The following is a 19,248-nucleotide window of genomic DNA, read 5'->3' as shown; positions in this document are numbered from 1 at the left end:
TCCGTTTTTATCTTCTCATTCAAAACCAGAGAATTGGACCTTTAATGGTTAATCTCTTTGGCCCGTATCCTATGGAGCATCTGCTGAGCAGAAAGTCTCAGAATGCATGAACATCTGGTGCACACCACTTGTACAATTGTTATTGCACATCTGTGATCTGCAGGAAGAACAGCTACCCTCTGCTTGCACAATAGCAGCATCTCAGCAAGGGGGTACAATCCCACGAGACCGTGCTGGTGGGGCCCTGTGTTCTGCAAAAGCTCAAGAGGGTGCTCATCTTAGATTTAAAAGGTTTTGCATAAGAAAGAGAATACCATTTCAGTTTGTTTTCGATAAGAGTTTAGATAAGGGACCATTTAGCTACAGCAAAGGTGAATGTGCCAAGATTATTTTTTGCCTTACCCTCTCGAAGGGCTGGGCTGGTGGTAACAATTCAGCCTATGTGTGCCATTTTGTTTATCCCCCACAATGCTCCAGACCAGAGTTGGCAAATGTGACCAGTTTTATTCTGGTTTGGTTTGGTTTGGTTTGGTTTTAGTCTACACCTCCCATCACACCCAGCCAGGTGTGGTGGGTGAAGGGTATTGGGAGCTTCAGTTTACCTGGAGGATCACAGCATCCCATACCACCCAAGACATTCTAGCTTTTCATGTAGGATCACAGAATTATAGAATTATTGAGCTAGAAGGGGCCAATAAGGTCATCAAGTCTAATACACTTTCATTATTTTCCCATCCCCATTGATTAGCTGAGCCACTGTTTCTTTTCTCTGTCTTCTGGTATGCACGTACCTGAAGAATGTTTTTTTTTAAGAAGGGGCACCTTTGGATCAGGACTGGCTCCATGTCTGAGAAATCACCATCATCATTATGTGCCATCGAGTCAATTCTTATCTACGATTACACTTTTCAGGGTTTTCCAGGGAGAAACTACTCAGAAATGATTTACTGCTTCTCTAGGCACCTTGTCACTTTGCAACTTGGCCAGGGCACCGTGGGAAATCAAATTCCCAACCTCTAGTTCTACAGCCAGATACCTAAACCACTGAGCTGTCCAGCGAGTTGTGTTTGAAAAAGCCATCGTTCAGCAAAAGCTCACGGCTTTCCAGACCCAGAGAGTCCCGCCAGGTGTGGGTTGGCACAGAAAGTCTACAGAAGGGTTCATCTCAGTCCTGGAGCCAACCCTGGTACAAAGCAGGGATGCCACCATTTCCACACATTTCAATGACTGAAATGTAGAAGGAATTGTGTAAATTGACCCTGAGATGCCACTTCCCCATACTTCATTCAGCAATGCCATGGTTGTTTTGCTTCTGTTTACACACACAGAGAGAGAGAGAGAGAGAGAGAGAGAGAGAGAGAGAGAGAGAGAACAAATCTTGAGCTTTAGCTTTCCATCTATGTCTCATCTGGCTCTTTGGCTGTTTTCAAAAGAAAGAAAGAAAGAAAGAAAGAAAGAAAGAAAGAAAGAAAGAAAGAAAGGAAGGAAGGAAGGAAGGAAGGAAGGAAGGAAGGAAGGAAGGAAGGAAGGAAGGAAGGAAGGAAGGAAGGAAGGAAGGAAGGAAGAAAGAAAGAAAGAAAGAAAGAAAGAAAGAAAGAAAGAAAGAAAGAAAGAAAGAAAGAAAGAAAGAAAGAAAGAGAAAGCTTTCATTCAGCAAGCAAGCAAGCAACTTGGAGGAGGCTAATATAAGATTCCCACTTTGCTAAGATGAACAGCAAATTTGTACATTTCAGAAAAAGCACATCTCAGCAAATTACATTTCAGACAATAATTTTCCCCATCTAGTACCAATGATACCCTTGCTGGACTATCATGTTCTGAAGGGCCATGTGACACCCCCTCTTTCCCCCCCCCGCTTTTTGACAACTGCTATCATCAGTGTTGCATTAAAATGCAAAATGCAGCAAGAGAGCAAAAAGCACAATTTCAGCCACTAACATGTACACCATTAGTTTATATCTCCGGTGGTGAGGTTTCATTCACGGGGAGGGCAGCTTCATGATAATTATTCTTGCTGAGTCCTAAGGATTGATTGTTACTTATTTCGAAAGTGATCGGGAGCAATTTATTTTTTTAAAGTGAAAGAAATTGTTGGAAATACATAATACACACACACACGGACATCTCCGGAACTTCTCTGAAGAAAAGGATTGCAATCCATAAAAGCTCACATCGAAACAAGTTTGCTTATTATAAAGGTATCACAATGTGTTTGCTTCGGGTTTTATTTTCTTTTGAAACTTCTGTTCCTTAATGTGGAAGTTTTAAGCCATGTCCATGAACAATGAATGTGGGCCTTGAGGCCAAGATGTCATGGAATATTACTTTGTACATTCTCCCACAACAGAATTTTACCCCTACTTCCTCCCAATTTCTGTGGAAAACTCATAGATAATATGTGTCTGACCCATGGCCGTGCAGTGAGCTACGTAGCTGATCGGGAGTTGAAACATACAGCCCTGTTTCATGCTTTAACAATTCAATGACCAGACTCAGTTAAGGATGACATGATAACAATTATGTGTAGAGATGAGCACAAACCCCGGTTCAGTGGTTCATGCCAGTTCATTTATTGGCTGAACATATGTTTGGCGCTTCAAAGCTCTGCCTCCTCCAGCAGGCGCCCACTCAGGGGAAGCAAACAGAGGAGGCAGGGCAGGGAAGCCAGATTACTGACTCCAAATGGGCACCTGCCAGAGGCAGGGCTCTGAAGTGGTGAACACCTTTTTTGGCCAATAAACGAACCAGCACGAATCACCAAACCGGCAGTTCATGCCCACCTCTAATTATTCTCTTCCTCTGGAGAAATCCTGGAGCTGCGCAGTTTGCCCAAGGCCACACAGGCTGGCTCTTATTGCAGGAGGCGCCGTGGGGGAACTGAATTCCCAACCTCTTGCTCTGCAGCCAAAGACCTCAACCACAGTGCTATCTAGTAAAAATAGTTCTCCATTCCCTGCTCCCACATCAGCAATTGTTTTATTACAAAACAAGATTCCCTGGTTGGGTGCACATTTGTACAGATTATAAACTGTACACTCTGCAAGAACTCATTCTCTCCACTGACTAAAACATACTGAAGCAATGTTTTGCATTTCAAATGTGTGTATTTTTCTATGCATAGTTTTCAAGTACATAAACGGGGGGGGGGGGGACACACTGTCACAGCTGTCTGTCAGTATGAGAAAATGGAAGCGTCTCTCTATCTCATGGACAGCCTAGGAAAGGAGACAGATATTCTAGATCACGGGTTCCCAAACTGAGGTCTCCAGATGTTCTTGGACTAAAACTGCCTAAGTCTTCACCACTGGCTATGCTGGTCAGGATTTTGGGGAGTTGTAGTCCAAGAACATCTGGGGACCCTCATCAAACCTTGGATGAAAAATTTGATTCTTCGTGCTTCTGTCCACTAGGTCTCTCATTGTAAAGAGGCTGGTGTATAACACAGCCTGGTTGCCTAATAAGACCTACAGACTTCATTTTTCCTTACTTCCCTTCCTGATTGCCATTGCCTTTGTAAAGACACAGAGAGAGAGAGAGAGAGACCAGTGGTTAGGCATATTAATCTGAATGGCAGCGCTATTAGCATGCAGACTCCATTCACCGTGCTTTTGAGTCACTTTATAATAGTCAAAAACCTAAAGCTAGTGATTTCTCCTTCAAACGCTCCATGCTGCTTCCAGCACAGTTGGCAAGGCCAGTTAATTAATAATCATCATAATTATTATTGTTGCTATCATCATCACTTACTGGGGACATTGTTTTTCATGTTCAAAGTGCTTTCCAAACGTTATTGAATTATTCTTCATCTCTCCCGTCTTCAGCCAAATTAGCTCCGACCAAAAGGCAAAGAGTCATGCTACGGGGGATCCAGGTCTCATAGAAGCAGGCCTCGAGATGAAAAGCTCGCAAAGCAAAATCCACATCCTGATCTTGGGCGAGGGGCGGCTACAGAGGGGGACATGCCTTGCCGTACATTTCTGACCCGACAGCTGCGCTTTTGTGCCCAGAGCTGGCGAGCTGAAGGCTCTCCACTGCAGCTCAAGGGAAGCACATTTCTCCCTCGAATTGCATGGGTCTGAACAACGTAGTTTTATTTATACATGGCTTTTCCCCACCAATAAATAAATATTCAATAACTACTGTGCTGCTGTCTTTCCAGGAAGTGGCCTGAGAAAGGATGAGTCTTCGGCTTACAGAGGACCCTGTTATTACCAGTGCAATAGCCCTCAGGTGGTGATCCAACCAGCCCCCCTTTCCTGACATGGCAGCTCCACGTGGTGATCGGGGAGGGTTCTGGGGCATGTCTGAAGGCTGATGCAGGTTGGGGGAGAGGGGTGTGTGTGTGTGTGTGTGTGTGTGTGTGTGTGTGTGTGTGTGTGTGAGAGAGAGAGAGAGAGAGAGAGAGAGAGAAAGAAAGAAAGAAAGAAAGAAAGAAAGAAAGAAAGAAAGAAAGAAAGAAAGAAAGAAAGAAAGAAAGAAAGAAAGAAAGAAAGAAAGAATCAACTGTTTATGCTTTGCAGTTACATTACATCTTCAGGGGGCCAAAGGGTTATATACGGATTTTGAAGTACACGGAGGTCTGGCCTCTCTAAACCCGGTGTTATTGAAGGCGGGAGTGTATACTCATTAACTTCCTTGTTCACACTGGTGTAGCCTGCCTCAATAAGAAAGAGTAGAACAATCAGAAATTGTCAAACCTCAGCGATGAGATCCTAAACAAGGAGTTCTCCCCCCACCCCCATTCTCCCTTTTCATCAAGGTCTCCACGTTTCCCACAAAATGGTCCTGGGCTTCCTTTTTTTAAAAGTCCACAAAACAAAGCCACAGACTTTGCCGTTTTATGCAACTACACGATTTCCACACGCAAAAAAAAAAGTCCCCTCCAAGGCAAAATCTCTTGTTATTAACGTTCGAAAAAGATCTCATCGCCATAGCTGGCGAAGGAAGGACCTCATGGTTCCAAGCCTTGGGGTGCGGAGCTGAGAAAAGCGACGGTTCTGTGAACATCTGGCTCAGCTTTCAGGCGGTGGGGCGGGCGGTAGGCAAAACCGGGCCAAACGCCCCTGGCAAATGGCGGTGAAGGGCAGTGAAATTCACGAGCACTCAGCAAGACCAATGACACCAGTCGGTAACTGCTGTTTTCTCCTCCAAAAGAGCGTTGGATTGAACGTTCACTTCATCAGATGCATGAGGGGCTCAGATACAGTAGCAGGCCACGGTTCATGAACACCCATGCCAAATGAAGTTTTGCCAGCCTTTCAGGCATCATCCAAATTGTTGTCTTCTATAATAGACCCCCCCCCCCAAAAAAAGAGAACATGTTTTGCAATGGGAAAAATAATTGCATGTAAAGGGCTTTATTTTAAAAAAAAATGTAAAGGATATGTTCCAATCCTGCTGCACCAGAACTTTGAACTGAGGATAAAAACTGCCAATGCATGGTCGTATTTTCACAAATATCCTTTCGTTCTCTATTTAAACTGCATTACTTTGGCAGAAATAGATGCAAAGGGGGGTTGTTTATCCAGTAAGGAACGTGAATTCCAGTGCCTTTTTATCATGGGGGAAAAAGATCATTAACCTGTGCTTATACTGCTGGTAACAGCAGAGGATAAACTCATTTATTGGAAATAAATTCCATTTTAAAATGCCATTCCTGAGTCCTGGAATCTAGAAACACAATGCTCAGCCTCCCCTGACCTGACCCAGCCACAGAGTCAGCCGGCTTTGCAGCAGTATAGATTGTTGTTTTTGTTGTTGCTGTTGCTTTAATGTTTTACTCACCTCCGAATTTGGTGACCCTATCAATGACCAACCTCCAAAATATCCTGTCCTCAACTGCCCTGCTCAGCTCTTGTAAACTCAAGCCGGTGGCTTCCTTTAGGAACTCCGCCCATCTCAAGTTTGGTGTCCCTCTTCTCCTGCTGCCTTCCACCTTTCCCACCATCATTGTCTTTTCCAGAGAATCCTTGCCTTCTCAGGATGCGTCCAAAGTAGAACAGTCTCAGTTTCAACACTTTTGCCTCCAGAGAGAGTCCAGGCTGGATTTGATCTCGGATGCACTTGTTCATCTTCCTGGAAATCCAAGCTATCTGCAAAGCTCTCCTCCAGCACCACATTTCAAATAAATCATTTTTTTCTGGTCTCAGTTTTCCTAACTGTCCAATATTTACACCCATTCACAGCCATATTGATCAGGAATACATGAGTGCGGATGATCTTGGTCTTGGTCTCCAGGGACAAATCCTTACATTTAATGATCTTTTCTAATTCCTTCTTTGATGCCCGTCCAAGGCTCCACCTTCTTCTGATTTCTTGGCTACAGTCTGCATTTGGATTGGCAACTGAACCAGTCTACAAAATCTCTAAGTAATGGTAACAAGGTATTTTGTTGTTTAGTCATTGTGTCCGACTCTTCGTGACCCCATGGACCAGAGCACGCCAGGCCCTCCGGTCTTCCACTGCCTCCCAGAGTTGGGTCAAAGTCATGTTGGTCACTTCGATGACCCTGTCCATCCATCTCCTCCTCTGTCGTCCCCTTCTCCTCTTGCCTTCACACTTTCCCAACATCAGGGTCTTTTCCAGGGAGTCTTCTCATGAGATGGCCAAAGTACTGGAGCCTCAGCTTCAGGATCTGTCCTTCCAGTGAGCGCTCAGGGTTGATTTCCTTCAGAATGGATAGGTTTGTTCTCCTTGCAGTCCAGGGGACTCTCAAGGGCCTCCTCCAGCACCACAATTCACAAGGTATACAAAATCTCTAACCATTTAGTTAGGGCAGGTGAGGTTCGGCAACAAACCATCAACGAACTGTGAGACACACAATTCACAGGCATGCTGTTGGGAGCCCTGCCAGGTGTCTCTTGAAAGATTCCATGGGAAAGGTACATTATTGCTTTGCATGTCATAAATGCAAACAGTTTCCCAAGGCCACAAGGGGCAAATTAGATCATTTGATCGCGGCTGCTGTGACATCGTCTTCTGTCATTTGGGCTTTGTTTTTTTGTTTTTCCTTTTCATGCAAGTCTCTAACTGTCGTTTGGCAGGCAATAAAGCAGAGCGACCGCATCTGGGAGAGCCCTTTTGGAGAGAAGAGTTTCTCATCACCTCAATAACGCCTTCTCCCCAAAACCTCTCTCGTGAGATCGGGAAGGGAAAACGAGGAGGAGCCGTGAGACGCAACATCTGTCTTTGCGAGTGAGTCACCTGAGCCTCCTCACACGGCGAAAGAAGGGTGTGCGTGGTGATCAGAAAATGCGCAGGCATGCATGGCTCCCTTTCCGGTGGTCCTTCACCTCAGTCATGATGTTCATGAACTGTGAGCTGGGATGCAGAAATGGTGGTGTGCCGTGTCGTAATTGAATAATTAAGGGCCCTCCCTTGGTGATCAAGAGAGCGATGGCTGTAGCACGTCGTCCATCACAAGCATATGTATTTGAGTTTTTCAGATTATAACTCCTAGCCACAGCAACTGGAGGGTTCTGATACTTGTCCCAAAACACAGACACGCACCTTCTATGGTTTTTGATCAACCACTGGAAATAAGAGGCTTGTGAAAGCGTGCGGAAGGAACTGCAGAAGACTTGAGCTGTGGTCTGTAGCCTTGAAAAGTCTTCCAAGTAAAATGTCCAAACTGATTAAGAATTACATTTGGATTCATGTACCTTGATTTAGTCCCGTGATTCAACTGAGTGCCTCATGATCTTTGCCCCCAAACCCTTTGAAAATTGAGATCCTGAAAAGGGGGATAATAGCAGCAACTCTCCAAGGTTTCATGATCAAATCAGGAAAAGCAGAATTTTTTTTTTAAAAAAAGGAGCATTCTCAATTTTTTCTCCAGTTATATAACTTCCCCAGGGGTTAGAACCTCAATACTCAACTGGAAGATTAACACTGTGTTTAACTTCCACTGATTAATTACAAAGTAAAAAATCCCTTGAATGCAGGATGCCAAAATAAGAAAAGTTTGTGCTAAGACAAACAAATGTTTTTCACTAATTAAGAGAGCACTGTCTCTAGATACAGAATAAGTGTATCACCTAGTCTGAACTCCAGACAGCAGTCTTTCCCAGACTTAACAGGAGATGCTCTTGAACACCCAAAAGGGTGTCTGGCTTCATTGTATACAGAAACACCAGAGAGTAGGTTACTCTGAAGATTATGAATTACATCCATGCATGAACTATTTGTCTCCAAACAGGGGTCAGAAAGGGGTGCATGGAAACCATTTGGATACTGTGTTACCAAACATCTCTGTTATGATAGAAACATGATACGTATATAAAGCAGGTTTTCCACCCTTCACTGTTTCCTGAAGTTGGGTGGAGAGAATAAGGGGAATAAAGGCCCTGTGGCTGACCTGGTCTTAACTGTAAACTTCTTTTGCCAAAATGTATATTCTTCAGCTCAACACTGAGGAATGTTAAAGCCCCATTAGATGTCCTGCCTCCGGTGGAGAACAAGGCAACAAGACCTCCACACCACTACAGAGTTTATGTTACCTGCACAATATGTTTCTAATGTCCCTCCCCTTCGGGAAGCTCAGTGTGTGCATTCATAAATACACATACACAAATAAGCAAAACAAGAACCGCCTGATTGTTGAGAAAGATGCCAGCAACCTATTCCGTGCTTCAGATTCTGAAAATGAATTAGCCACAATCCTAGATTTGAACAACTGCCGTAATTGGCCCAATGGAATGAATTGTGCATATATTTTTTAACAACAACAAGAAAAGTAATTTCGGAATAGAACAAACATCATTCCCTGGAAATCAGGTGTCCTCCTTACCACTGGGAAGAGACACACTACAGTTCTTTATACTTGCCTGCAAAAATGAGACAGGTAAGGGTTTCAGCTATACGAAGTGGTTGCCACCGCATTTAGAAGCAAAGTGCCCTTCCATGATAAATGCTATCCGTTTATCCAAGCATGAGTTTTGTCTCGCCTTCACTTTTAGGGAATGAGTTTGTTTTACTTTGTGGTTGGCCATCAAAGGCTAAACCCCAACTTTGCTGAGGAGCAAAACGCTGAGAAGCCCCGTCTCCGGAGCAGACACACCAAGCTCAGCATCCTGCTGTTAACTGGGGTTTTTGCCCCCCACCCTGGTACTCCTCATATTCACCCCTTACATACTAGAGGTGCTATTTTAGTGACTCAAACAAGGGCACCCAGAGAGGACAAGTGGATCAGAAGGAACAGGCAGAATCTGGAGCAGCTGTTTTTCTCATTAGATTAAGAGATGCATAGAGATGAGATGACAGAAGATGAACGAGATACTGTTTTCGGGATGCGTCAGCATAAAATCCAGCGCATTCCACACACCCTGGGCTGGAGGCGGGTCAGAAAATAAGCCAGACCTATCCTCTCATCTGCAACCTATCCCTTTCCAGATTATGATTAAGAACTTAATTGCACTTTCACAGTTTAATCGCGCCAGTCAGCTGCTATTTAATCACCACACAATAACGGCCTTGTTAATGGCATTAGGGTCCATTAGGACAATAATCGGCCTATATAAGCCTTACATCTGCTAGCTTCCAAGTCTGCCAGGACACCCAGAGCAATTCATACTGGGAGAAGCGGGAAGGAAGAGAGCCATTAAGAAAAGGGGGTGGGGCAGAGAGAAGGGGGTCTATCTAGATGGGTGGGTCGTCAGTTGGCTCAGAAAGAGAAGGGATACATTGCAGATCAATGAACATTCGCTGGTAAATACTACTGACAAGAGCTTTAGAGAGACTTCGTCTTGCTGTAGTAGTTGTTGTTGTGTGCTGTCAAGTTGCCTCTGACTTATGGTGACTCTATGAATGGCTGGCCTCCAAAATATCCCGTCCTCAATTGCTCTGCCCATCTCTTGTAAATTCAAACTTATGGCTTCTTTTAGAGAGTCAGTCAATCTCGTATTTGGTCTTCCTCTTTCCCTGCTGCCTTCCACTTTTCCCAGCATGATTGTCTTTACCAGAGATGTGCCCAAAGTAGGACAGTCTCAGTTTCAACATTTTTTGTCTCCAGAGAGTTCAGGCTGGATTTGATCTAGGATCCACTTCTTTATCTTTCCAGCAGTCCGGGGTATCCACAAAGCTCTTTAGACTTCAATTCATACAAATTAAAAGGTAAACAAATATTGTGGGGTGGGGGGGACTTGCCTACACCTCCTGCAGACTAAAAGCCGGGGTTTCAACCAACTTCTAAAAGGCAGAAAAGCTGACATTTCCTTAATCATCTGGGAGCTGACATAATTTTTATGTTATGATCTTAGGTCTTGTGAAACATTGAAAGATGGCAGCTTTTGTGCTTAGGGGTACAAAGTGGATTAGAAATGTCATCATTCCACTCTTTCCAAGATTTGTCCTTGGCAAGGCTAACCAGAAAAGTCGAAGGTATCTATGGCATGAACTTGAAAGTATCTATGGTATGAACGTGAAACTGTGAACTCTGAAGACTGAACTCTGAACATTAAGGGTTAGGACACACTGGAAGCTCTCCAAAATTATGTTCTTGTAGCCCAGTAACCTTCTCAAAGTAACTGTTCCGCCTCTGATCTCTACGGCCATCACAGATTGTATGATTTTGACACACACACACATTACTTTTTGGGAAGAAAACTCCTGGAACTATCCAGCTAGCATCGCTCTTATGGTTACGAGAACAATGGAGAGAAAAAGAAAGAAATGTAACTACTGCAAAGAGTTAGGAATGAATGGAGTAGCCATCACTAGCACGAGAAGAAGTTGAGCTCAAGCCAGCCTTTTGGACTACACTTACTTGTAGTAACAGATATCATGTCCTACACGAATCCAGTGAGGTCTGCCTTGGAGAGCTTCCTTCACCGAATACATGACTGGCTGCATACCTACACAAAACAAAGACCGTTCAAGAAAAACCAGGGGAAAGGTAATATGATTAATTGCACAATGGGAATGTCATAGAAGAGTTTGACTGACTATCTATCCCTTCCCTCCCTCCCTCCATCCATCCAGGAGGAAGGAAGCCAGAATGTCATCATGTCTGAAGGATACATGATACAAGTTCTATTTTTAAGCTGTGGCTGTTTGAGCTTTACTGCTGCCCAACCCAACCTGATTTGCTTAATTTTGATTGCTTAATTTTCTTGAAGGCAAATATTTACAAAGAAGAGGAAGTTTCCAAGTTCCTAACTTCACTGCATGGGGAGGGAAAGTAACTGAATTACTTTCTCAAAATGGAAAAGCGAAAGCAACAGATTTGCAGAGGTGAGGGTTCTCCTCCTGTGTAAGCTCTCTGCATCAGTAAGAACCTTCTCAGGCTCCTAAACATGAGCCGCAGGAACATCTCCTCTGCAGGTGTAGGTAGGACACTATGTGTATGAATCGCTGGACACCTCAGTGGCTTAGGTCTCTGGCTGCAGAGTCAGAGGTTGGGAGTTCGATCCCCCCCCCCCGGGCCTCCTTAACAGGAGCTGGACTCAGAGATCCATGGGGTTCCTTTCAGCTCTGCAGTTCAAAGATGATCTTCCCAAGATACAGGCAAACCATGAGCATGGACAGAGGTGTCCCTCCGGCGTCAGAAAGAGTCTTACCAAAATTAAACTGGCTGTTCGGCTTGTCGCAGTTGATGACATTGAAGCGGTAAGGAGTAGCTGCCTTCATGGCACTGACCTCGAAGTAGAACCACTGATGGTATTGGGAGCTATTGATGTCAGGGTTCAGGATCAAGTCGTATTCGAACCTGGACCACAAGAACAGCAAAGACCGCATGAAGTCCCAAGAACACCGACATTCTCAGAACTTACTGAAAACTGGGCCAGGCCAAGGAGAAAAGGCAAAACTAAAATATACAAACTGCTCATCCTGATAGTGTGAGAGAGAGATTCTATAGCCATCCTATGAAACTGAAGGGTGAGATAAACAAAAAGGATAAACAAAAGGAGGCCTTATTCCACAGAGAAGATGATAATTAAATTATAGCACTCCTTTCCTCAAGAGGTGATGATGGCCACCATCTTAGAAGGCTTTCAACGCAGATTAGACAGATCCATGGGCTTGACAGGGGACTCGGACCGATAAGACAACAAACGACAACTAGCCACCACGACTATATATTCTCCACTCCAATATTTATAAATAAATATATATACTATGTGTATTCCTCTGTATTTAAGATGGGGTCCTATTGGTGTCCATGGGTCTTGCATAACCTGGCTCAGCTAAATGCAACTAATTAGCAAGGTGCCAGGGAACATCTTGGTTGCACAATCCAGTGTGAAATCAGGAATGAAATGCACACTGGAATCTGCTAATTAGCCACAATTCTGCTTAACCTATTGCCATTCTCGGAGACCATGGGTTCTCATATAACTAAGAGCAGATTATTTACATAGCCAATACCAATTGGCATGCCCACTGCACTTTCCCAGCAAAAAATATCCAATGGTTAAAATAAGAAGCTCAAGATAAAAGGGGGTAGATCAGATGGAAAAGGGGAAGGGAAAAACCTGGATTCAGAGGGTGACTTCCATTAAGAATGAATTCTAAACTGACATCCTGAAAATTATTCTACATTGGCTGGGGCGTGTCGTGAGAATGGCTGATGGTCGGATTCCAAAAGATCTCCTGTATGGAGAATGAGTGCAGGGAAATCGCCCCAGAGGGAGACCACAGCTGTGATACAAGGCTATCTGTAAGCGGGATCTGAAGGCCTTAGGAATGAACCTCAACAGATGGGAAACCCTTACATCTGAGCGCTCAGCCTGGAGGCGGGCGGTGCATCACAGCCTCTCCCAATTTGAAGAGACCCTTGTCCAGCAGGCCGAGACCAAGAGGCAGTCCCAGAACCAGCCAAATCAGGGATCTGGACAGGGGACAATATTGTATTTGTCTTCAGTGTGGGAGGAATTGTCCCTCTCGAATTGGCCTTCTCAGCCACACTAGACGCTGTTCCAAGTCCTCTGTACAGAGCACGTGACCATAGTCCCTCGAGACTAAAGGATGCCTACTATTACATCCTGAAAATTAGAATGAATTCTAAATTGAAAACTAAGCACCCCAAGTGTATCGGGCAAGCCCCACCCTTGCTGTTGGCAGCTTCCACAACTTACTCCCGCACTTGGATGGCCTTGCGGAGGTTGCCTGATTCAAACTTGGAGAAGAACTTCAGGCAGTCTGGAGCCTCGGAGCTTATGGAGCTGAAAACAAGAGGCAAGGGGATTAAGGCAGGGCACATCAGTAAAGAAAAAGCAGCCACTACAGCATGTGCTCACTAGGGACATTTACAGAGAGCTGTTGGGAGTGAAGGAGAGGCAGTTAACTGATGAATATTTGAGTCCTCCAAAGCCTGATGGTAAATCTTGTCTTCCTCTTCCTCCTTCTCTGTTCTGAAGCAGAGGGAGGAGCTCTGAGGAAAATTTGTAAAGGAAGGCATCAAAGACTGCTGGATAGCTCGTTGGTTCAGAGGTTGGGAGTTTGATTCCCCACTGGGCCTCCTTGACAAGCTGGACTTGATGATCTAGAGGGTCCCTTCCATCTCCAAAGTTATAGATTATTCTTATGAAACCCTCTGCCAGGCCTGTTCTGCTTATCACTGTTCCCCGTGATATTTTGCTTCGGGAAGAAGAAGAAATATCAAGGACGAACGGATACCAGTTCGTACACTGACCGTGTCTAATTCAGCACTGAAAAGCAAACCACAATCTGGTTTTGGACTGAGACAACCCAGCTTCAAGATGCCTATCGAAAAGCAAGTGCAGAGCTGAGCCATGATTCGGAAAGCCAGCCTCATGAAAACAAGGCAGGCTTCAGGGCTGCGTACCTCGGCCGTGGCCAAAGACAACTTTCAGTATCGAGAGTCGGAGTCCACGGTGAAATAACGTTAGCACAACCTATCAAATGTCTTCTGATAACCATGAGATGTTTTATTTTGCACTGATTACTCCACACCTCGAGACAGCAAGGTAAAAGGAGAGTAGGAAGGTAAATAAATGCAATAGTAAGTAAAGTCGCCCTATTCCAGGTCTCATTGACATGGTAAGTATAATCCAGGTGTTCACTAATTGATTGCACACGCCTAGCTCAGCTTCGTCTCGTTCTGGTTTCATCCCTTTCTTGCATATATGAGTCCAATGAGGGGAAAGTGAGCCCTCTCCGTGTGAGGCAGGGTCCCTAAAATATCAGCCTCGGGTTATATGAGAAGCCCCCCATGGACCTTGGAGGCTGCCCATCATTAGATTCCTTGCTCTCCACATGCCGAGGAGCAAGAGAACTGAGAAAAGAGTCAGCTTGCTTCTCCCTAGGGTGAATGTATGCAACTAGAGAATGACTGAACAGGGTTTGCCTTTAAAAGGAAGGGGAAAAAAACATACCTGCAGCCTTCTAGGTCAAAGGCTACTCGGTTGATTGTATCCCCCGGCCAGAGAACCCGGCGGACGTCTTCAAATATTTTGGCCCTGCAATGATTAAAATGACGTTTCAGCTGCTGGATGATGAACTTGAAGAAGGAAACATCTTAGATGTTTTCCCACTGTTCAGATGACTGCCTGTCTTCACAGAACCTTAAAACAGGTGGCAGCTGCATCAAAATTGTTGTAATTATTGTAATTGTTGTAAGCCACCCAGAGACCTTTGGGTAGTGTGGGCGGCATATAAATAAAATAAAATAAAATAAAATAAAATAAAATAAAATAAAATAAAATAAAATAAAATAAAATAAATAAATAAATAAAATATTTCATTGGGGAATGATCAGGCTGTTAATATACCCTTTTCCCGCTAACAGTGGTGCAGAAATTCCTTTTTTTTACATCTGCAATTGATTTAATTCATACTTCCCAGACTGAGGGCTAAACTAGATGAGGTGCCAAGCTTCAAAACTAAACTAGATGAGGTGCAGAGCTTCAAAACTAAACTAAACTAAATGTAATTTTTTCAAAGCTTCATGCCTGAGCAATCAAACTGGCGAATGAAACCTCTGTTTACCTCCCATTGGTCACTTACAAATCAAAACTTAGTTCACAACAAGAGGAAGGTAAGAAATGTGTGTGCTGGAACTGACAAAAGAAAGGCACTCAACTTCTCACCCCATGCATTGAGTTTGACCCTAGCACTGGGCTGGAAAAAAAAAGATGTTCTGTGGATTACACGCCTCTGTAAAACTGGCAATGAAATTCTGCATTCAACCAATGCCTAACAATTTTTTAGAGGAAAGGCTGCATTAAATCCATCTAGAACAAAAACAGAAAGAAGTCTTTGGGCACCTTAAAACTCCTTTAAAAAATTGTTTGGTTCAAAAGGCATTCTGTGCGCAAGATGAGGTATTTTGCACAAAATGCATGGTGATCCGAGCAAAACACAGGGGGAGATGGTTAAGGCATAAAGGCACTTCTACAATTCTTCTGCAAAAAAGGAGCCGACATTCACAAACAAAGGCACAAGGACTCTCATAATCCTGCCCCCTATGAAGACTTTTATTCTCCCTTGTACAAACAAAAGTGGAGATTTACACACTTAACCTGTCCTCCTTACTTTATTGTCCTAAAGATTTGTTGCATTTCTGCAAATATCCGGACTCCTGTGAGCACCCTCTTCTTTCCTCTGTGCTCTCCGGGACCCGCATTTCGGCTACGTAGGCGCTGACGCTCCCTGCCTCGTTTCTCTTTAGATGGTTCAGTGCCATATCCAACCCCGTGCTATCTGTTTGCATGTTTGTCTACATCCTTAGTTTTGAAAAACCTAAGGAGGGAAGAAAGACCTACCTTTGGATGCCGTACCTCCTCTGTTGTAAAGATTGGCTGTAAGGTGGAGGTAGGTGACCCCAGAGATCCGGGAATGCCAGAACTCTGTAGTCTGGAATGGACCTGGTGCCAGCAGCCCTTATCATGTAGAAACTTGGATTGTGGAAAGGGATGTTGCCTGGGTGTCTTTCCAGAAGCCTTTTCACTACCTCAGAAGCTTCCACGGGCTCTTGGCCACCAGGGCTGCAAGAGTTTATATACTGAGACTGAGAAGTTCGTTTGGCCCGTGGTTTCTGTGTGGCAAGAGGGTGTGTGGCACCTGTGGTTCCCTCTTCTTCAACGGAATCCACCAAAGGCTTTGATTCATCATGAACCACGGTTCTAGGTTCTTGAAAAGGTTTCTCTTTTCTCAAGTGACTGTGCGCTATAACACGAGGTGTCCTTTTGGGCAGCTTTTCACCCATAGCAATTTGGTCCTTCTCTTTGCCCTTTGGCTGGTGGTCGGAGGGAGCGGCATCTGGAATGACATGGAGGCAGGAACGCGTGAGGGTCCCGGGAGCGTCTTCAGAATGTATCTCACTTTCAGACTCTGAGTCCAACTCCTTGGCAGTGCAGAGGAGAAGAAAGAAGAAAGCCAGTTTAGAAAGAGCCAAAAATGGGAAATGAATTAATGGTTGGGGGAAAAAATCCAAGGGGTGTCACTGCAGGAAAGATTATTTCTATTCAGCAAAAATGCAGGAAAGACTGGGGTGGGGTGGGGGGAAAATCAGACTCATGCATGGAAATGTGGTGTCGCTTTATTGCCCATTCTTGTAACAATGCTGCATCCATCAACTCTCTACAACCGCAATTGAGATTTTGGAAAGATTTATAATGACACACATTTCTCTGCCAAAATGAAATAAATTAATAATATGTGTAGCAAAAATTGAAGGCTAACTATCTCTCTGCATATGCATGGATAGTAAATGTATCTTTCTGTACTTTGACTGCAGTACACTTACTCCCACATCCACTGTCCTTCTACCTCTGTTTCAGGTGAAAATGCGTATGTATCTCCTTTCACAACTTTTAGTGGCAAACAAAGAAATTAAAAAGCAAAACAAAACAAAACAAATGAATTACTGTCAACAAACACTCCTTCCTTGGATTTACAGAAAAACTCAAATTCCAGGATAGACTCACCAGAAAGTCACAATGCAGCTCTGGACACAAGGCCACATATTGTTCAAGCTCCACCTCTGGCCGGTCAAGTGGCGGCTTTGACATGAGCTTGTCAACATCTGTTTCCAAGTCATCATCCTATCCGAAAGAGAGCCAAATAGAAGATGCAAGGAGAAGCCCTCCCTTTTAAACCTTCCACCACCACCACCTCTGTGAAAAGTGCTTCATAATTTTCCAAATCCCACCCAACTCACATAATAATGCACCAAGGGAGAAATTCCCCAGGGGACTACTTAGTGAGTAAGAAACACTCAACTCTCTCTCACACACACACAAACACACCTTCCATGTGTCACATCTGTTTGGGCTTCAAGAGGGCATTCATCTGCTCTTGTGAGGGAGCATCTAAACCAACAATTAACCCCTAAACCAATAGATTTTTGTAATTTTAGGCGGCGTGCATTCAAGCGCAAGCCCTCAGACTCTGGTTTGGAATATTATCCATAGCGCGGCCATACAGAAGGAACAAAAGACAGTTAAAGCAAATGAGTAAACGTTTGACTTAACCTCTACTCTGGGATTAAGTATGATAGAATTTCACAGGATCTGCTCTCCTTGCTGTGAAAGCTGGCGACTGACCTGCGGTCACCTAGTCAGCTTCGTGGCTCGGAAAAAACCCTCTGCATTTTTTTTACCCTGACACTTTAACCCAGCGCTCCCCAACTCTTGGGATGTATCCTTGCAGCCTAGAGAGCAGATCAGACTTAGATGTGCCCCCGGAAAAGCACAACGAACATTACGATAGGGAACTCTGTCCTCCTTATTGCTTTCTTGTCTCATCCTATGACGAGCAATAGACACCTCCTTTCTCAATTTATAAAATGCCTTCTTCAGAACATCAGACAATTTTGCTAAGTCCGGGGCCCACCCAGGCCTTCGGGGGCCCCACACAATGTTTAACATTTTCAAAGGCTCGTAGACTGCATAAGCTGGCTTTTTCAGTTTAAAAAGGGGAATGGGAGAGGTATTTAAAAAAACACCCTGAAATGTCCTCTTGCCGCACCTCCAGAAAGGAAGGACGGGCAACGTTTAAATTTATTTCCTCCCACATTGGAATTTTGTGACGTATAATAAATTTTGAGGGAAACTAAACTGAAGCAGAATTCTGACTTCCCCTTAGTTAATGGGGCAGAGTACCTGACTTTCTTGGCATCTGGTTACCTCACATATATCAGGTAGGTTTTTTAAAAAGCTTCCAAAATACATACTTACCTCTTCCTTATTATCCACATCCTCGTTATCTGTATCTTTCTCTGTTTCCTCTTCTGCATCGTTTCCACAATGGGCTGTGATAAATAAAAACAATAGTTCAAACCTTTGGCTGAACTGGATGGCTCACCAGTGAGGGGAGAAATACTCAAGGATCTCTAGACTCCAATCAGCCGCTTATATTATCCAGCCAAAAAAATGAGAGAAGTTTCACTACACATCAACATTCAACATGTGGTCACACAAAGTTTATGAAGATCAAATTATATATTATACACAGAACTTTCTTTGAAGGCAAAACTTGGTAGCATTCTCAAGACACAATTCTAGCAACCTTTTATGACCGAGAAGTCAGATCTGCAAATGAAACTTGTGCTTATCTCCTGATGGAGATAAATTGAAGCCAGATCATTTGCAAGCTACAGAAGTCGGGAAAAGTGGTGTAACCATCAGATGTTTTCAAGCTTAAGGAATTCCCTCTTCTAACGATGTGTTGTCTGTGTCGCATAAATTTGGCCCTAAATGGGCTCTGGTACAGTGGAAAAGATGCTGATACAGTGGAAAACAGCCATGCAGTTGGCGGAGGGGCCATTTAAATATTACTGTTGCCAAGGAAAATAAAGAAAATAGAGGATAAATAGCTGCATGGGGTGGAAAGGAGTTTTACCACCATTTAAAAGAAGCGGCACTAATTAAACAATCATATTCTTGAAAACACAAGGTAATAGCTAGAATCCTGTTGTGTAACTTGCTACAAGGTATCAGGGTTCATACATGCCTCAGCGCAACAATCAGCTGCAATTAGCTGTGATAAGTTACACAACTTTATGTAAACACCAGCAGGATTCCAGCCAGTATGTAGCAAACACTAGCTGATACAACCCAGTCAAACAATTGCCCTACTCTTCCAGCAAAAGACGTGTGTTTTAATAGTCAACCGGCTTTCTTTTCTCGTAAAGCATTTCTACCACCATGCCAAGGATCCAACCGCACATGGTCTATCAAGAGAGATTGCTGCCTGAGGCAAAGGACAAGATGACCCTCTGTACTATATGCAGGATCTGACCCGAGGGGCTGCTGAACCTGACTTCAGCCCTGACAACAAGGGTGGCTC

The 19,248-nt window shown here is 44.1% G+C and overlaps 1 protein-coding gene across 1 annotated transcript in view; it reads right to left on the bottom strand.

The window, feature by feature from the left end:
• AGBL1 (AGBL carboxypeptidase 1) overlaps positions 1-19,248 on the bottom strand; it is a 326,572-nt gene that overhangs the window by 237,132 nt on the left and 70,192 nt on the right. The window contains exons 9-15 of the mRNA XM_072981877.2: positions 18,138-18,211; positions 16,887-17,003; positions 15,723-16,303; positions 14,334-14,417; positions 13,074-13,160; positions 11,556-11,704; positions 10,763-10,850 (exon numbers count right to left, since the gene is read on the bottom strand). Coding sequence (XP_072837978.2) covers positions 10,763-10,850; positions 11,556-11,704; positions 13,074-13,160; positions 14,334-14,417; positions 15,723-16,303; positions 16,887-17,003; positions 18,138-18,211 — 1,180 coding nt within the window. The remainder of the gene's footprint in view (positions 1-10,762; positions 10,851-11,555; positions 11,705-13,073; positions 13,161-14,333; positions 14,418-15,722; positions 16,304-16,886; positions 17,004-18,137; positions 18,212-19,248) is intronic.

The sequence above is a fragment of the Pogona vitticeps genome, chromosome 12, assembly GCF_051106095.1.
Source record: "Pogona vitticeps strain Pit_001003342236 chromosome 12, PviZW2.1, whole genome shotgun sequence".
NCBI classification, from domain to species: Eukaryota; Metazoa; Chordata; class Lepidosauria; order Squamata; family Agamidae; genus Pogona; species Pogona vitticeps.
Note: the sequence above shows the minus strand (reverse complement) of the source record. Positions and strands in the feature narration are given on the sequence as shown.